A 20,051-nucleotide genomic window follows, 5' to 3' on the forward strand; every position below is an offset into this window, starting at 1 on the left:
CTTCTGCTCTGCTTAATAGCTGAGCAATGATTATGGAGGAAAGATTTGCCGAATGATCCAGATCAAATTGAAGGAATGGTTTTCTATTTAGATTTATGGTCATCGTATCTACAATGTGTTTAATTGTCAAAGATGTTCTTTTTATCGCTACAGTATTATTCATTACCCTGAAAGCTCGCTCAGATTCAGCACTGCTAATCGCAGTGGTTTCAAGAATATTTCTGGCTTTTTTAATCGAAAAGGGAATCTCACTCGATTTTAAAGATAACCTGTATTCAACAAAATCTCTAAAATCATTAATTTTTATTTTATTTTATTTTATTCGAAAACTTAAATTTCTTGTTTTTCACCCTCTTACCATGTAGTGAAAGTTCTTCCATATTCCACATTTCTGGGTAGCATATGTTTAAAATTTCTTTCAATTCCTCATTGTCAATGATATCATTATTGTCTTTACAGTGTTATTTAATTTAAAATTACTCTGTTGCATTAATAACCTATCCTTTAAGGATAAAACAATGCAGTTTGATAACTTGTCATGAGGTAATTTTTTAAATGTGTTCTTACTTTTGATTTTGATTCCTTCAAATTCCTTCGACTTCAACATGCATTTAATTTTAGCTTCATAATTTTATTCAGAATTTTTCAAATTAGCAATAGCATTGATAGTTCGAATAATTAATTTATCTGCTTTTACTATATTGATGCTACAAATTTGTAAAGCATCTGAAAGGTTAAGAGAGCTCCTGCAGGATGTCAATCATTAGTGCTAAATCTTTAAGAAATTCTAGATTTAAAAGTCAGTTTAATAATCCCAAATATTTAACTTCTCATTCAAAATGTTTGCACAAAAGCGGGATAATTCCTCCAAAACTGCAATTGCCATCCACAAGCTACAAGCTGCCCATCATGGCCTGAACACATGATTGATCCTTACAGTTTCCACATCAAGTTCTTTAGCAATCATCCATAATGTGCACTGGTTTTTTGGAGATTGATGATATAATGCATACGATTTTTTTTAATTATTGCCTGTGTGCCATTATATTTGGGAACATTTTCTTCACAGTGAGGCCTTGGCGCAGTTTCAAAATCTGGCAACATTTCATCTTTGGAAAGTTTATTTAATATTTTAGTTGCCTAATTCCCCCCCCCCATGTCGCTACTGTCACTAGTTCTTTGAATACTGTGCAAAATGTCGGAATCACTTGGATATTCAGCTACTGTGACCATGTAAACTAGACAGGAGAAATTTACTGAAACATGTGGATCACTCACTCACTTCTCTAAAAAACACGATTGCTTGCCAGATTAAAGGGGAGCCACAACACAGGTTGACCAGAGGCTATTATCCATGTTGGGAATATGCCTTAATCTTCTGACTGGCTATGGAAAGCATATTGACCAGCATGACTTCTTGGTATGTGCGATAGGTGGCTGCATAGGTTTTACAGGCACCACTAACATTGTGTAACGGTAATCCCTTTAACCCTTAATTCATGCTTTCTGATTGCATCTTCTTTCTATGGAAACTATTTTAAATGTAATTACCAAGAGGAATTCAAAAAAATTAGCTATGAAGAAGTTTGTTAAACAGAGGTCAGACTGTAATTAAATCAAAAATGAAGCAATTTTAAAATACATAACTGGTCGAGTGCACCCTTAAAATGCTGGGGCTGAGGCCCCGCCTGCCCCACCATAGTTCTGGCTCTGGATACACAAAATTAATTTCAGGATTTAATTTGTAAAATTAATGATCATTTCAACAATGGGCTTGAAAATTTTCAGAAAAAATAACAATGGACTCTCGCGAGCCAATCTGGCTCACCACTGAACTTAGCATGTTGTTAAGAGAAAATAACTATACTGAAAGGCTAGAACAATTGTGATACTACTTGCAAATATAAACTTACAGTTTAGACTGCGATTTATATTTGAATATAGTTGTTGTTGTTGTTATTTGGTTTTTAGGAGCATTAGCAACTAAGGCCATATTGCTCCGGGATATGCGGTGGTCATTTCCTGACCTTTCCGCATCCTCCGTATTTGGTGGTGACGGGCTCGAACCCCGGTCTAATCGAGAAGCGTGTACTACGCACTGCTGCTCCTTCCCACCTGGCTACGGAGGCGCCTTGAATATAGCCTTCATTCTGCAAGACCTGGATAATGTGGTCCTTCTCTGAATATATTTACTAAAACTATAATCCAAATGGAATTGACGAAAGCATCCAGATCGTTACTGCTGACTATTTCTATTGATCTGGATCATCAATCCTCCTTTAATTTACCTTGAGATACCATAATCAAAAATTTTTTGTCATACCTCCGCAATCAAAATATGTGATTCTGGAGGAAATAAACATGCTGATTCCGAAAATCACCGCAAAAAGTCTATCACACCTACATCAAAAGATGTACCAATACTTAATGTTAAAAATAAAAGGATATATATATACTTATAATTCAAGTTTGTATAATACAAGTCTAAAAAAATATTTATTATATGTTCTCTAAAACTCATTTAACTTCAGAAAAAATATCATAAATTATTGTGGAATAGTTATGTTTCGGTAATATACAATCGATTCAGGTTATTTGGGACACATCGGGACTAGTGCATTTTGGCCCGATTAAGCGGCTGCCCCAATTATCCAAAGTTTCACATAAATAGTTAAAAATACAATGGACCCCCACTTTACAATTGGTTCACTGTACAATCAAACCACGTTACAATGGAGTAGTGAACGGTACTTCACCATAGTAAAGTACCATTCACTATACGATGTGTGGTAAGCGCTGGTCATTTTTTTTTTTTTTTGGTAGTTGTTGGCGCATCGGCTTCTGTGGCCATAATGCACCTCCCAAGGTTTATGCAGTACTTTGATCCAAGCCCGAGGCGGGATTCGAACCCGCGACCTTTGGGTTGCCAGGCAGGCGCTTTACCCACCTGGCTAGCCCGGTCGGCCTGGTCATTGTAATCACGTTAGTGAATTGAATTTTAATTCTATTAAACACCTATTCTAATTAGCGAAAATAGGAGGAATATTATCCACAGACTATAAAAGTAAAGATATATTAAGCACAAATTTACCCTTTATTCCCTTACCAATTAAAAAATTAATGATACGTGAAAATCAGAATAATTAATACATACCGTAATATGTACTTACTAACTAGTTGACATTTCTGTTCACTGACATTTTTGGGTGGGGGTTAAAATTTAAAGCAGTAAAAAGATAAGCAATTAATAACAAAGAACACGGCACACACAAATTGCAAGTAACATGATATGTGCAAGTGAGAACGGAGTAACAAGTTACAAAGCTTTAAAAATAGGAATGCAGAAAAGATTATGAAAATTAATTTTTTTATATGATTGAAGATTTCATGGAAGTGTAAACACATTTCACCATAATAACTCACAGAATTTCAGCTGTCGGTATTATCGCAAATTCAATAATATCAAGTTTACTATCCATTTATGATAGATTGCACTAACAGAAAAGCCCAATAAACAGGTGACTGTTAATTGTTTTTACTGTTTTACAGTTGTGACCTCCAGAAATCTGACCGAACCACGTGGTACGGTCAGAGACAATTGTAGGGTATTCTCCAGTGCGGTCTTCTGCCCCGATTAAACGGCATGTTGTCCCAATTAAGCGAAGTAAACCCTGGCTATTTTCTCGATTGGGTTCTGTTTTTTAAGATTTGCCCCAAATAAACAGCTGCCCCAATTAACCGGTGGCCCAAATAACTGGAATCCACTGTATAATCAGCATACCTGTAATTGTCCTTAAAAATGTTTGCTACTAAGGGATTTTATCTTATTCCTGCTTACTTTCCCTCACAAGGAACCAGCAGTAATCTCCCCTCATTACAGGATCCCAGTAACCTTGATACTGCTTTTCCATTGTGGAAATATCTTGATGAAACCACTCCCCTTGTTCATTATTCACATCTCCCAGATTTTCGGGGGAAAATTCAAGATGGGAATGAAGGAAATGAATTTTCAACGACATTTAACAGCCCATGTTTTTGTAGCACTTCAATAAATTAGACACCAACATTTCATAGTTCATAGTCTTCTTCTTTCCCATTACCCAAAACAAAAAACCATGCACTACCACCTTAAATGATCACCAAGCTGCCAATTCCACCTTCTTTAACTGGGTTTCAAACACATCATCTCTTAGGAGTTTCCTAATTTGGGGTCCTATGAAAATTCCTTCCTTAAGTTTGGCATATGTTAAATTAGGAAACACACTTCTCAAGTATACAAATCTGTTACCTTCTTTTATCTAGTCCCTTCACAAAATTTTTCATTAATCCAAGTTTAACCTAAAAATATTTCTTGGCTAAATGCCTAAGAGTATGAAAGAGTTTGTTTATGCATAAGTACTGCACTTACATTATTTCTGCTACACAGGTAGTATACTAACTGGGTAGTAGAAATGACGTAAGTGCAGTACCCATGCATAAACAAACTCTTTCAATCCAAGTTTGATGTGCAGAGGTGGAAGAAGAATCTTGTTTGATTGCACTAAAGGAATATATTTTACATTACCAATTCTACAACCATCACCAATTTTACATCCGAAACAAAAAGAATACAAAAGTTTTGTAACGTCATAGATATTTTTCCTTTGGGATAAACCATCCACAAACATAACAAAATTGTTATATTTTAGTATTAAATCAGCTCACACCAACCATAAGAATAAGTATTTACTGTAACTAAAATATTTATTTACATATTAAAATAAAATAAATATTTACATATTAAAATAAAATAAATATTTACAAAACTGCTATTATATTAAATATACATGTAAAAACATTAAAACTATGATAAAATCCTTGAGATAAAATACACTAAAATAAACCGGATTAAAAGCGATAAAAACAATAAAAATCTCTGGAGCTTTCGGAAGCTTGCGCTCCCTTCCTCAGCAGTAACAAAACTTCCTGCAGCACGTCCATATATATAACAGGCTCACGGTACCTATACACGTGGTGCAGTCGCCGCATGGTCTGAACTGGAAGCGGAAATAGCTCGGGAACGTGTTAAGCAAAACCGTTCATCCGTACTTAGGATAATAGTTTCAAACAGAGGATGCATACGCATACCTCTGTCCCTATTCATAATATTGTGGTCGGATGAACAGATTCGTAGGCTCTCGAGCCATTTACGGTTCCAGAACCCATGCGCTCGATCCATGATAACCGCATCCTCTGGGGAAATTTGATGCTGCTTCTCCCAAAAATGTTCGGCCACAGCAGACTTATTGTAATCAGCGGTTTTTATAGCATTTGCATGCTCCCCCAGACGATCCTTGAGCCGTCGTTTTGTCTCGCCCACATAACCGCTGATTAAAAAAACCGCTGATTACAATAAGTCTGCTGTGGCCGAACATTTTTGGGAGAAGCAGCATCAAATTTCCCCAGAGGATGCGGTTATCATGGATCGAGCGCATGGGTTCTGGAACCGTAAATGGCTCGAGAGCCTACGAATCTGTTCATCCGACCACAATATTATGAATAGGGACAGAGGTATGCGTATGCATCCTCTGTTTGAAACTATTATCCTAAGTACGGATGAACGGTTTTGCTTAACACGTTCCCGAGCTATTTCCGCTTCCAGTTCAGACCATGCGCCGACTGCACCACGCGTATAGGTACCGTGAGCCTGTTATATATATGGACGTGCTGCAGGAAGTTTTGTTACTGCTGAGGAAGGGAGCGCAAGCTTCCGAAAGCTCCAGAGATTTTTATCGTTTTTATCGCTTTTAATCCGGTTTATTTTAGTGTATTTTATCTCAAGGATTTTATCATAGTTTTAATGTTTTTACATGTATATTTAATATAATAGCAGTTTTGTAAATATTTATTTTATTTTAATATGTAAATAAATATTTTAGTTACAGTAAATACTTATTCTTATGGTTGGTGTGAGCTGATTTAATACTAAAATATGAATTTTCCCAACCTCAGAGGCCTTTTTCAGGATAACAAAATTGTCTGGATGATTGATACACTTCTTACGTGTCTGCTTATTCATTGTAGCACTAAATGAATTTCTGAAAATGTAAATTCAGTTTTGAACACTACAACATAAAAAAAACACAAATTCAATTTTAATCACTACACAGACGTGGAAACTTAATAGTTCTACTCATGTAAAACACTAAAAGGAAAAATATTTGTGAATTGGCGGGTAGGGCCGAAAATTATTTTACTGCTACCACAAGGGTTGCAGGCTGCACTCTCCTACTCTCGAGGGGCTGTTTAATGTTTGAAGGATAGATTTACAACCCTGAGAACATATCAAAATCAGTTAATACTTGGAAAACCTTGGCACAGCTTACAAAAATCTTCACCAAAAACACTAAGTGTGCTCTCTTCAAATTGTAAATTGTTGCAACCGAATTTGAACCTAAGAATCATAGGTAGAAGTCTGATTATGTTTATCACAAGAAAATTGAGGCCAGAATCAATTGCTAAAATTAAGAGAATTAGCTTATATCTCTTAAAATAAATCAGTGTGTCATACATTACTGGCTAGATTATGCAAAATTGACATATTTGGTAAAACGTAACTCCCTCTATATTTAATAGCTGTGATGTTTATGTTAGACTATCATGGTGATTTTTGAAATATAAGCATAAAAACTGGTTAAAAACAGCATTTAAGTTCTTGGAGGTAAAAATCGTGTTGGTTAGTGATAATTATTACCAGTTATAATACATGCTTCCTCTGTCTTTTCATCTCTTTCCAGCTTGATATTGCCCTATGCTCCAATTCTTTAAATTAGCAACAGGTATCCTTGCTCGAGACTGACTAACCTGATCAGTATGTGGATTAAAAAAAACATCAAATAGGAATCAAACAGAGGCTTTTTCCATGCACTATGATAGAAGAGTTATAAATGCTGAGGGTAAGGACAAGTGTGAAAAAAGGGATGAATAACAACTATGTAAACTGAGGACAAGGGAAAATATTAAAAAAAGAGCTGAATAACTACTGTGCAAACTGTGAGGGCAAGGACATCCAAGTTATAAGACTCATACTTGTCTCACAGACTGAAAATCATATTGGAATAAAGTTATGGCCAGTATAACAAGATCTCCCCCCCCCCTCCAAGCATGCTGGTATGCTTTAGATCCTAATGCCTAATCTGTAAAAACGATCTTGTTCACTTTCTAGTTTTTAGAACATTGATGCAGAAGCCACTCCAGTCCAGTAGCAAATGCTGCAATCACAGGATGTTTGAAATCTTCAATTTAGCCACCCACATCAAAACATTTGAGGCCAAGAACATTAAGAAGCTAATGTTGTCTAACTAAAATACCTGTACCTATTTAATTACAATAAAGTTATAATATAATGAAAACTATAAATTTAGTGTAGTAGTATACAGTGTTGTTTTCTGTTTAATAGCTTGACCTGTGTAATGATATTCAGACACCGTTAGAACATTTATAAATATGGATTTACCATATCTATAAATCTGCATGTTTGCAATTCTAAATTATTGCTAGCTGATGCCTTACTTATTCATAATCATATGTATATGTAGTGGCACCTTGTGTTGCACTCTTACTTGATTCCTGAGGATCAGGGCATTATCCAAAACTAGCACTAAACTTATAAAATTATGTCTAAATATATAGTGGAAACAAAATAACTTCTTGGCTTTCCAGGATTTTGCAATTGCTGTGTTTGATTGGCAAAGGATGCTTTGGATTGGTAGTGCTGTATAGTGTGATGTATGAGCTGACTTAGCCATAATTAGCCATAATGGAAGCCAAATAGTGGAGTCACATGCAAATTTTTATCTCTTCTGGCAGGAATAGATCTACTAATTTGGAAAATTGGGGGTCCCTCATGGTAGAATATGATACTGCCTGCAGTTTGTTTGTTTGTTGTTTGGTTTTTAGGAGCATTAGCAACTAAGGCCATATTGCTCCGGGAATATGCGGTGGTCATTCCCTGACCTTTCCGCGTCCTCCGTATGTGGTGGTGACGGGCTCAAACCCTGGTCTAATCAAGAAGCGTGTGCTACGCACTGTTGCTCCTTCCCACCTGGCTACGGAGGCGCCAACTGCCTGCAGTAGATTAGGCTCTTGTGATGTGGAGGTGAAGACCTTGAAATGCTTTGGAATTCAGCTGCAAATGCAGATATGGAAGATGTGTGCAGTACTATAGTTCAAAGCTAGCTTATACAGTTTATAGTTCTCAAATGAAGGGATTATGCCATATGATGGAACAGTACGAATTTGTTTTGGTAGGAGCGGACAAGGAGGTGGTATTCCATTCCTGAATTTGAGCAGGTGTCCACTCTCGCTTTTGCATCCTCACAGTCAACATCTTCGGTTTCCAGTTGACATCCTCTGTAAGGTCATGGTGCTGTCAGCTTTGTACTGATTGTCTGCTTGTGCTGGTTTGTGATACCTACAGAGCTCCAATTCCTTGTGCTGGCAGTTCTGTTCTAGGTAGCTCCTTGTGGTATGGGCTTTTATCAGCAGAGCACCTGGTACGTACAGACTCTGAGATATAGATTCTTTAAGATTTCTTTGATGTTATGAGGACTTCCTTATTCAGTGTCTGTGAAGAGCAATTCCTTGTGCTGCTGAGATAAAAAGATGTTGAGGCACAGGCCAGCATTGGAAGATTCTGTTTTTTACTATGGTTTGCATTTGGTCTGTGGTTTGCCATGACCATCTTAATTAATGATGCTGTGAACTTTGAAATGGGCTGACAATTATTTATAACCTGGAATTGGACACTTTAACCTGGACTTTAGACTGTCTTTTATGTTTTGTATCATCTTGGGTCTTTCCAATCCTATAATTGGGCAAATAGGGGAGGAAGTATATTAGAGTTATGTAAATTATCTGTATATCTGACATTGGTTTTGCCAAACTTTGGCAGGGGCCATCTAATACAATAAATAAAAAATAAAATATGGAAATACAACCCCAGCTTTGTAATAGTTTGCCAATAAATGCTACTGAGCAGATTCCTTGAGTATTACTATTAAGCACAGTACTGTAGTTTATGCTTATTAATGCTAAAATAAAAAAAAGATACAATTGTAAAAAGAAATAATTACGAAAATCATAAATTTAAATCAAGCAATAGCCAATGTAAGTCTGACATTCTCCACCCTCAGTCACATATCATTTGCATTTTCGTGTCCATACTAATGGTTTTCCTCTTCAACCCAGTAGCATTACCAACACTCTCACCAGAGAATTTTCCTGACAAACAATTTTCAGTCCTACGATGTTCATTTCTAATGATCTTTAGGGCCAACTGCAGGCATCCTTTATTGCATGCAGACAGTGATGGCATTTAGCAAGGTCTGCGTCTGTACAAAGCCTAAAATGTCAATGATGCATTGTTTATCATTGCTACTTTAGGCTTAATAAACAGAGTTAAGCATAATAATATGCTTACATGAGTGTTGACAAGCAAGCACTTAGGTGTAGCTGCAAATACTGATTCATACTATACCTTAATTGTGTAAATGTGATGCTGAATAGTAATACTGTGAAGTAAAAGGGAGTAAAGGTCTAAATTTGTATCTATACGTCCACAATTAGAAATGATAATTTAACACTTGTTGGTTTTATCATTATTATGAATAGTTAGTACTAGTATGCTGGTGTTCCAAAACATAAGAATTAAAGTGAGTGCAGTGCATATGCTTATAGCAGTATGAAATAAGCACCAGTAATTTCTTATCTGTAATTTGAACAAGATTTATAAATTACATTTAATTTTGAATATCAAGATATTACAGGATATTAAGAGGGGAATTTCAGTAGTTTCCTGTAAGGCAGTGCAAACCATTACACATCAAACACCTGCAATCATTTATGCAAGTGAACTTCCATTAGGTGGGACACTGGTATCAATGATCTACTATACATAAATTAGCATTAGTAGAGCCATATGATGCAAGAAAGCAAGCTTATGCAGCATCAGCCAAAAAAAAAAAAACACTCCCATTTCACCCCTCCATTCATTCCAAATACCTGTCCAGTTCAGCCTTAAATTTATTTAAGCTATCAACTTCCAAAACAAAAGATGGAAGTCTGTTTCACCAATCAACTACCTGCTGGCTAAAGGAAAACTTTTGCACATCTATCCTAACAACTGTCTTTCCAAATGGTGTGGCAAAAGCGTACATTCATATATAAATGTTCAGCCAGTACAGATGTTTAGATTGTTTGTTATTGTTTGTTATTTGGTTTTTAGGAGCATTAGCAACTAAGGCCATATTGCTCCGGGATATGCGGTGGTCATTCCTTGACCTTTCCGCATACTCCGTATTTGGTGGTGACGGGCTCGAACCCCGGTCTAATCAAGAAGCATGTGCTACGCACTGCTGCTCCTTCCCACCTGGCTACGGAGGCGCCCACAGATGTTTAGATATATACATGTATAAATGCTCAGCCAGCGATTAAAGATATGCATTATTATTAAAGAAAACTTCACATGTGTGTCACAACCTATTGAAGGAAGGTTAGCGACCCTTGCCTCTCCAACAGATTATGACACTCACTTGGAGTTTCACTGATAACACATGAAACTTAATCACACTTTGATCATCTATGCATATGAAACCCATTTTTACTTTTCAGCTGAGGATTAAATGAACATGTTTTCCTTGTGCAACTTATATAGAGGACAGTTGATATTAGCACTATACATAATTGGAGTTCATTTGCCCAACCTATTCATGCTGGCCCTGCATACAGAAAACTTCTGAAATTCTCCTATTAATAAGTAAAAGACTAATAGTTACAATTGAACTATTTTCATTGGAATGGAACTGGTCAAACTGCATATCCAAATTAATCAGAATATGCCATAAACAAACAGTACATAATAATAATCAACTAAAAATGAAAAAAACTAGAAATTAGTTCCACAATTTAGAGTTTTAAAGAGCATACAAAAATTTGTTTATATTTAATGTTTCTATGTATTTTGTGTGTTGAATCCAATGATATCATTTGGTTTTTTTCTGAAATGTCAATATTTTGGAAGCATTTAAAAGTTATGTTTTATGCAACATTTATATCTATTACATAAGATGTACTAATATTGTGGTATAATGAGGCTGTAATATTCATATAATAACTTTATTTTCTTCAGCTTTCTATGATTACCAAATGTGTTATCTCCAGACTCATTCTGCTATGTTTGTGGATATTACATAAGTCTGAAGCAAATGAAGCATAACATCATTGATGGCATCACATTTTGCAGGGCATATAAATCCTATTTTGGAATGCCTGTGGCTGAACAATACAAGTTGTGAGCATCTCATTTCTGCTGTGGTAGTTGCAGGTCAACACTAGAGGGATGGTTTCATAGTAGTCATAAGTGTATCATGCTATATCTTGAATATGGAGACAGCCCACAAACTTCATGATGACTGCTATTTTTGTATGGTGGATATATCAAAGTTTAAAAAGTCTGTGGATCAAAAAGGTATGGTGTATCTCAACATATCATCCTCTATTGCACCAGTGCCACACAGTGAAGACCTGCCAATTCTTAATCCACTTTCTAGAGAAGAGTTTTCAGAAATGGATGATGAATCTGGTGAACAGGAAAACTGGGATTAATGCTTTTTTTTACTTCTTTGCCTGAGAAGTAAAATGCCCCATTTCCCTAATCAGCAAGAATTGGATGACTTAGTGAAGGACCTTGGTGTGACCAAATCTCCTGACATCTTATTTAAAATACTGGATCACAACTGGGAGACTTCCAAATACAGAAAAGGACATTTCATTTATGCACATTTTTACACTGTTGCAGAATCAATGCATTTTTTTTAAAATTTGATTGTGTTTATGAAAAAATTGGTGTTAGTCACAATCCAGAAGAGTGGCATCTTTTCACTGACCATTTGTTAGGAGCAGTCTGGGTTCAATGTCAGTCTGTGACTGGAGGAATTTCAAAAGTCCCAGTCGAGGTTGTAGCTAGCCAATCCTAGGCAGAGGAAATAAAGTTTTCTCCTGTGAGTTATTCTGAGTTTTTCAGGCTGTACAACAGTTAACCTGTCAAGTTGTTGTTGTTTGGTTTTTAGGAGCATTAGCAACTAAAGCCATATGCTCCGGGGATATGCGGTGGTTATTCCCTGACCTTTCCGCATCTTCCGTATTTGGTGGTCACGGGCTCGAACCCCGGTCTAATCAAGAAGCGTGTGCTATGCACTGCTGCTCCTGCCCACCTGGCTACGGAGGCGCCAAACCTGTCAAGACACACTTTTACAGACAATACACAATGGAGCAATGCATTAGTCACTGGCACTCCTAAAACTCAATAACAACAGGAAAATAAGCCAATTGATTCCTACTGCACACAGTTCGCATTAAAGAAAACTGAGGAAATGTGAAGCTTGTTAATGACCAGTATTAATGAGATGTGTGTGTGGGGATTTCAAGATGTTGGGGTGAGTTCTGTCTGGGTTTGTTAGGTTTCACTAAGTTCCCTTGCTTTCTCTGCCTCTGGGACAGCATCATATTTCCAGAATTGAGGTGCAACCTGTAGTAAACTTTACCACACAGAATGTAGTAAACAATCCCTCTGTTCAAAGAAACAAAGTCTTGCTTCCACTGCTCCATATCAAGCTGGGGCTGGTCAAACAAGTTAATAAATCTTTGGATCCCTAAGGTGACACCTACAAACACATACAACATGTGTTTCCAAAATCGTCTAATACAGAAGTGAAAACTGGCATGTTTATTGATCCACAAGCTAAGCAGATGTTAGACTTACCAAACTGGAAAATAAAATGATAGGATTTATTTTATGCTATTATAGAACATGAATGCCAAAGAGCATTTCCTAAATATGGCACAATGATTTTACTTGCACTGAAAAGTAACGCTTGCTTGTTACACAAACATTGAGAGAAAGAATGAAATTTACAAACTGGTTGACAAGTTGACTGAAAATTACACATACAGATGGGACTGCAGGAAAAAGTGGGATGCAGAATGTCATTCAGGCTCCATTATTTGCACTCTCACCTGGATTTCTTCAGACAAACTCTGGGTGATGCTAGTGAAAGGCATGGGGTGCGATTCCACCATCCAATAGAGAAGTACCAATGAAAGTGGATGAAGCTATGATGGGCAGTTATATCTTGTTCTTGGATTTGGATGGTCACACTGACCACAGCAGACAGACATTCAAATGTACTTTTTTTTTTTTTTTTTTTAAGAAAAAAATTTGATTAATCTGAGGAGTGTTTCTGCTTTCTAATTTGTGATTTTTTAAGCTGGTTGTTTACAAAGTAACAAAGATTACTATTCTATTCTGTACAAAAGTTAAACATTGTTAATAAATCTGATATAGTATTATTGCATATTTACTTTTCTTTCATTTCTGGGCAAACAAAATGTGCAAAAACTAAAATCACAAAATCAGAATTAGTATAACCAGATTCATAAAGAAATACCAGAAAATACAGATGTTAACAGAACCTTTTTTTTTTTTGGAAATCTGTTATACAGTGTAATGAGTAAAAAAAAAAAAAAAAAAAAAAAAAAAATAGAATAATTCCTTTATTCTACTTTACACTACCTATAGCCCTGTTGCAACCAAGCCATACCAGTGTAGTTTTTGGTGCTAGAAAAATAAAATTAAAACAATTTAATTTTTAAAATAGTTGGATTATTATATACCCACTTCCTCTCACACTATGTATGTGATTACATAAAAAAATGTTTTCAACCACTGATAACTATTACACAACTGCCTATAGCATCACTAAAGAAGGAAAAGTTGTCCATTACAGATCATAAATAGAGAACATTGCAGGTGGGAAAATAGGATTTATTTTATGCTATTATGGTAAACAAATGCAAAAGAGCATCTCCTAGACATGGCACAGTGACTTTACTTGCATTGAAAAGTAATGCCTGCTTGTTACATAAACATTAATTGCTACAAAAATGCATTGCACAGTGACTGGTCAGAACCAGTGAACTAGTAATATGTTTAATAAGTTATTTTAGTTTTCTTGTTCACCACTGGTAGCTTTTCCTGGATGGATGCTGTGCCTTTGCTGGCAGTATATAAATAAGTTTTCTGTATTCTCACATGTGCCACATAATAAGCAAGCATTATACCAATTATAACAAATGTGAAGATTATTTTTACCCCATTTAATAGAAATTTCTAAAGTTTTTAAAAGAAGAACTGTACCAAAAACTTATTTTGAAAATAGGGTTACAGCTAGGTGAACAGGATGGTTTCAAAATGCAAAAGAGCTAAACAGAGATTAACATATTTCAGTTCATGCAATTAATAACTGGTTAAATCAACACTTTATTTTGGCCTATGACTGACATATATATTATCCAAAACACTGTATACTAATGTATTAAACATTTAAATTTATTCTGATTAAAATAAGTACTTGACATGTCTGGAAGTAAGTGTGGCAAAGAAAAATATAATTCTTGTTATAATAATTTAATTTTGAATGAAATGAAAAAACACTTAATGTCCTACTATATATGAACTTTCCTCAAAAACAATGTTTAAAAATGATTCAAAATTAAATAAAGGAGCTATCCTCATTTGTGATCGCTGTCTTTTAGAACAGCTTATTTGAAAGCACAAAATGAAAACAAGTAATTCTTAATATTCTGCAAGTAACTAAAAATCAAATTACATATTATAAAGATGTTCTAGAATAATATAAAAATTGTATATACAGTTTAATTATGTAGAAATATTTTTGATAAAAATCAATGGAGAATCAACTGTCAATGTTAAGGCAGTTGATCTGACAAAATGTAAATGAATATTAAAATGGATAATGATAAATCAATAACATTGACTCATTATAATAAACTAATAAATACAAAGATTCTCTGCTAAACTTGCTGAATTTCCAATGTGAACCTACATAGTCTTTATCCAAATGTTTCATTACATGCTAATCACTTTTAAGAAATAATTTTAATATTTTATTGTATCTGATATGTGTTTGAATATTTTATAGCCTTTCTGGTTGTCCTCATGCCGACAGATGCAACATTCAACCTCAACACCAAGAACTCAAGTAAGTGTTCTTTAATATAAAGCCAAATCAGAAAAGTTGCAATGTGTTTAGAAGTCACCACTTACAGAAAAATCATATCACATTTCTAAAATTAAGATAACATTGAGAAATATCATTTAATATTTAACCTGATTATTTTCAGATAAATAATTAAATTAGTGTATGATCTTTATAGGCAAATTACAATATTTCAGAATCAAAATTAATATGATCATTTTGCATCATATACAGTTCTTAGGTTAAGCTGAAAAAGAGTTTTCGTAAGATAAGAACATACATACATCTTTCCTAAATAAAATTCTTCGAAATGAAAACAAAATAGGACTGTTTTTATGTGCTTTTTTTTTACTTTTAGCAGCTGTTATTCAGAGAACACTCTGCCATCATCTTAGTCCTACAATAAAATCAGCATAAATAATTCATTTTTTATCATGTTTTCATTTAAGATGATAATCCTAATGAAATATCATTCAAAATCATGTCTCCTAATATTAAATGAATTCTATGTTCTTTTAGATGTCCTACACCTGGCTGTGATGGCACAGGGCATATTACTGGTAATTATTCATCCCATCGCAGCCTTTCTGGCTGCCCTAGGGCCAATAAAACAAAAAAACTACTTATGAGTGATAAATGTGAAGCTGAACCTCTTCGGTAAGCTGCTAATTTTATACTTATATATAAGATAACCTAAATAAGTGGATATGTTATATATATTGCACATAGGCCTGTGGATATGATTTAGTTAATCTTCAAATTACACCAGTCTTAACTTCTTTCTGGAGTTAGTATTTTCAGTTATAAACAAGTATCATTAACCATTAGTGCAATGAAGAACATGTTTTCTGGTTAAAAATCTGCGAAATACAATCTACTTTTTTTCTTATCATTACAAAATTTTCAAATACCTCTTGAAATTTCTAAAAATTCTATTAATAAAAATTTCTTGAAAATTCTATGAAATTTATTTTCTCTTTGATAGATTATTTTTTTACAGAAACTAATTTATCAAAGTATTGCACATGAATATATTTCAAATTCAGTCTTTAGTAAGCAGACAGGTATACACAGTCTCTTTTGAATGTGGTATACATAACATATCCAATTTTTAAATAAGCTTGATTATTTATATTTATAATAAAAACTAATTATCCTTAATTTCGCTTTAAAATATAACTAGTATGTTTTAATAAAAATAAAAGGCATTAATATCTAAAAAAAAAGAATAAGCATGAAATTGTAATAAATAGTAAATTTTGATATCCCAAGTTTTATGACAAAGCATTACATCTGCTTTGCATTAATTATGTATCACAATTTTTTGTTTCCTATTCAGATTAAAATATGCTCTGATGTTTTATGAAACTATGAAAAATTTCTTTCTTTAGGTCAAAATGTATTTTTACTTAAAGCATAAGATAAATTAGAAGATTTTTTGTGAAGATTTTTGCTGCCATAATCTAATTTAATCCACACATATAGGACCAATCCTCAATATTTGCTATCATAAATAACAGTAAAAAAGTTGTATTGTGAAGAAATGACACTAACCTCCAATACAGGCATTAAGATTTATTTTAACATGTATTATTAAACATGAAAATACTAATATTCCCAGCCTCTTTATCTTGATACAACTCAACAACCTTGTTACACTAAAAAGATATATGCCATAAACAAGGTTATATGACTGTTAACCAACTAAGATTAGTTGATTAACAAAAGTGATAAATAACTGAGTCATTCTTTGTCTGCTTGTTCATCAACTAGCCTTTTTTAAAAATCAGATATTGTCTTTGTTCGCTTATCATAGTGGTTTAAAAGTATTTTAGAAACAGTGTTGAAAATAGTGCCCTTTCTTCACAAAATTATATACAACTTGTGCTGTACTGTACTACAGAATCTTACTTGGAGGGGGGCAGCATTTTACGGCGGTTAGGTGAGAGATAGTGCTAAAGCCAGACATCTCATTCAAAAAAGAAAATGGTGGAATGTATGGATAGCATATGATAGGATAGGGAGCCAGTTGTTTGCTTAGTTGGATTATTTACTGTTTCCTGATTGATTACCCTATTGAAACTTGCACATTTACTTATTGACACATCCATAAATTTTGTTTGGGGAGGGCTCGTATGATAGCTTTTATAAGCATAAACACATTGAGAGTGCAATTATATAATATAAAAAATGTCTCAGCCCTCCATCCCTCATGGCTGCATCAATTTATCAAAGTATTATATATATATATATATATATGCAATACTTTGATAACAGTTTTAATTAAGTGCATAAATTAAAACTAAATAACAAGAAATGGACTATTTAGAGCAACAGTTTTAAACCAGTCACCAAAAATTTGCAATAAATTCATAGGTAATACTTTAAATATGCTGGCTTTTATGTTCAGTGAATGCTGAACGTGAAAGTTGGGTGTGCGTGTTTATCAAAATTGGTTGTTAGTTCACATACGAGTTTGAATTTTGCACTTGGCTTTTGGAGGCTTCCAAGGTGAACTGATTTTCGATTCTAACTCCTCAAAACTTCAGCTGAGGGAAAGCCTCTAGTTCAACAGAGCACAAAGGTGGAGAGATCAGTGAATAAGTTATAATAGTTACTATGCATATTGATGGGGGGGTCCTCATATGGACTTCATCCTTTAATCTTACTCTAGATTAGCATTAGTATGGCATATGATGCAAGAAAGAATGCTTATATAGCATCAGCCAAAAAAAAAAAAAAAACACCCATCAATTCACTCCAAATGTTTGTCTAGTTCTGCCTTGAACTTATTTAAGTTGCTGACCTCCGCTACAACAGATCTAAGTTTGTTCCAACTATCAACCACCCACTGATTAAAGGCGAATTTCCACACATCTATTCTACAATTCTCTTTCCTCAATTTTAATTTATGCCCCCTTTGGTGAGTAATCTGAACAAGAGGAAGAATCCCATTATCATTGAGCTTGCTCAATCCAGTCAAACCCTATACAGCTCAATTAGATCACCTTGCAGGTGCCTGGTCTCCATAAGCTGCAATTTGCAGAACTTAAGCCTTTCTTGATAATACCAACCCTTTGTTCCCCTCACCAATTTCATTGCCCTTCTCTGTACTCATTCCAGCAGTTCTACATCTTTCCTAAAATGAGGCCTCCACACCTGTATACAGTTCTCAAGGTGTGAACTGACCACTGCCTTATACAAGGGGACAATTATCCCTTTATCCCTGCTAGCAAAATTCCTGTATATCATAGACAAGACACCATGAGCTACACTTGCAGCCTTTTTGCACTGATCAGAAAACTTTATATCTGACTGCACAATTACCACGAAGTCCTTTTCATTCTCCACTACCGAATGCAATACCACCCAGTTGATATGTTACTCCGGGGTTACTGCTGCCGATATGCAGTAATTTACATTTGTCAAAGTTAAACTACAGTTGCCACCTCTCAGCCCATCTACTCTACTTTTCCAGATCCTGTTGCAGTAGCATACCATCATTACTGTCATTAACAACTCTGCCAGGCGCTTCCGTAGCCAGGTGGGAAGGAGCAGCAGTGCGTAGCACACGCTTCTTGATTGACCGGGGTTCGAGCCCGTCACCACCAAATACGCAGGATGCGGAAAGGTCAGGGAATGACCACCGCATATCCCGGAGCAATATGGCCTTAGTTGCTAATGCTCCTAAAAACCAGATAACAAACAAACAAACAAAACAACTCTGCCAACCTTTGTATCGTCTTCAAACTTAGACATTAACCTTAATATACCTTCATCAATATCATTCATAAATACCGAAAACAACAATGGGCCAAACACCAAACCCTGGGGGACTCCACGAATAATATTAGTCCATGAAGAGCAGTGTCCATTGATAACCACTCTCTCTCTTCACCCACTCAACCATCCTTTTATCCATTGTAGCAACTTGCCCTTAAAGCCATACTGCTCCAATTTGTACAGTAGTCTTCCATCATATGCAACAGTATCAAAAGCTTTCCTAAAATCCAAGTATATAATACCAAAATTATTCTTTGCATCCAATTCCTTTGTGACCACATCATAGTATCCAATAAAATTTGTCAGACAAGATTTCCCCTTAACAAACCCATGCTGTATCTGAACTATAACTGCAGACTTGTATAGATGATCCTTTATTTCTTTAACCAGTGATTCCATTATTTTCCCTGGAAAAGAAGTTAAACTAACTGGTCTGTAATTACATGTGTCACCCTTTGATCCCACTTTGTGAATTGGGGAAATATACGCACATCTCCAGTCCATGGAGACCTCCCCTGAGTCCAAGGAAGCTTTCATAATTATGGCTGTCTGTTTACTTCCTTTGCTGCCTCCTTTAATATATGAGATAGATCCCATCCACCCCAGGTGCTTTCCTTATGTTTAACTTCAACAATTTCTCCTCCACTTTGCTCTCAGTTATTACAAAATCACTTAGCTCCTTGTTAGAGTTTGATAAACTTCTGGCATTCCCTTCCTTGAATAACTCCTCATGTGTGAATGTAGATGCAAAATATTCATTCAGTTTATCAGCTATCTGAGCATAATCATCAATAGTCAAGCAATCTACGTTAAGTGGACCAATCTGATTCATCCCTTTCCTTCTAGAGTTTACATAAGTAAAGAGCTCTTTGCTGTTTTTCTTTGCATCCTTTGCCAAAAATTTCTTGTAATCTGCCTTTGTGACTTGATTACAGATTAGCTTATATCTGCCATAGGCTTCTGTGTCACCTGATAATTTATATGCATCCCACACAATTTTATTCTCTGCCACGAGCCACATTAATTCATCTGATATCCATTTAGACCTAAACCTTGAACGGTATTTCTTAGTTTGTATGAAAAGCCTAGTACACTCCAAGGTTAAGTCTCTGAAGGCTTCCCATTTAGAATTCACTGTTGGTAACATCATCAGTTGTTCCCACTGTACAGAAT

The 20,051-nt window shown here is 35.1% G+C and overlaps 1 protein-coding gene across 6 annotated transcripts in view; it reads left to right on the forward strand.

Moving 5' to 3' along the window:
• LOC150086625 (uncharacterized) overlaps positions 1 to 20,051 on the forward strand; it is a 398,253-nt gene that overhangs the window by 224,891 nt on the left and 153,311 nt on the right. For all 6 annotated transcript variants that reach the window (XM_090372642.1, XM_090372643.1, XM_090372645.1 and 3 more), the window contains 2 exons: positions 15,039 to 15,098; positions 15,615 to 15,752. In XM_090372642.1, coding sequence (XP_090228768.1) covers positions 15,039 to 15,098; positions 15,615 to 15,752 — 198 coding nt within the window. The remainder of the gene's footprint in view (positions 1 to 15,038; positions 15,099 to 15,614; positions 15,753 to 20,051) is intronic.

The sequence above is a fragment of the Mastigoproctus giganteus genome, chromosome 4 (assembly GCF_048544385.1).
Source record: "Mastigoproctus giganteus isolate SK-2022 chromosome 4, ASM4854438v1, whole genome shotgun sequence".
NCBI lineage: Eukaryota > Metazoa > Arthropoda > Arachnida > Uropygi > Thelyphonidae > Mastigoproctus > Mastigoproctus giganteus.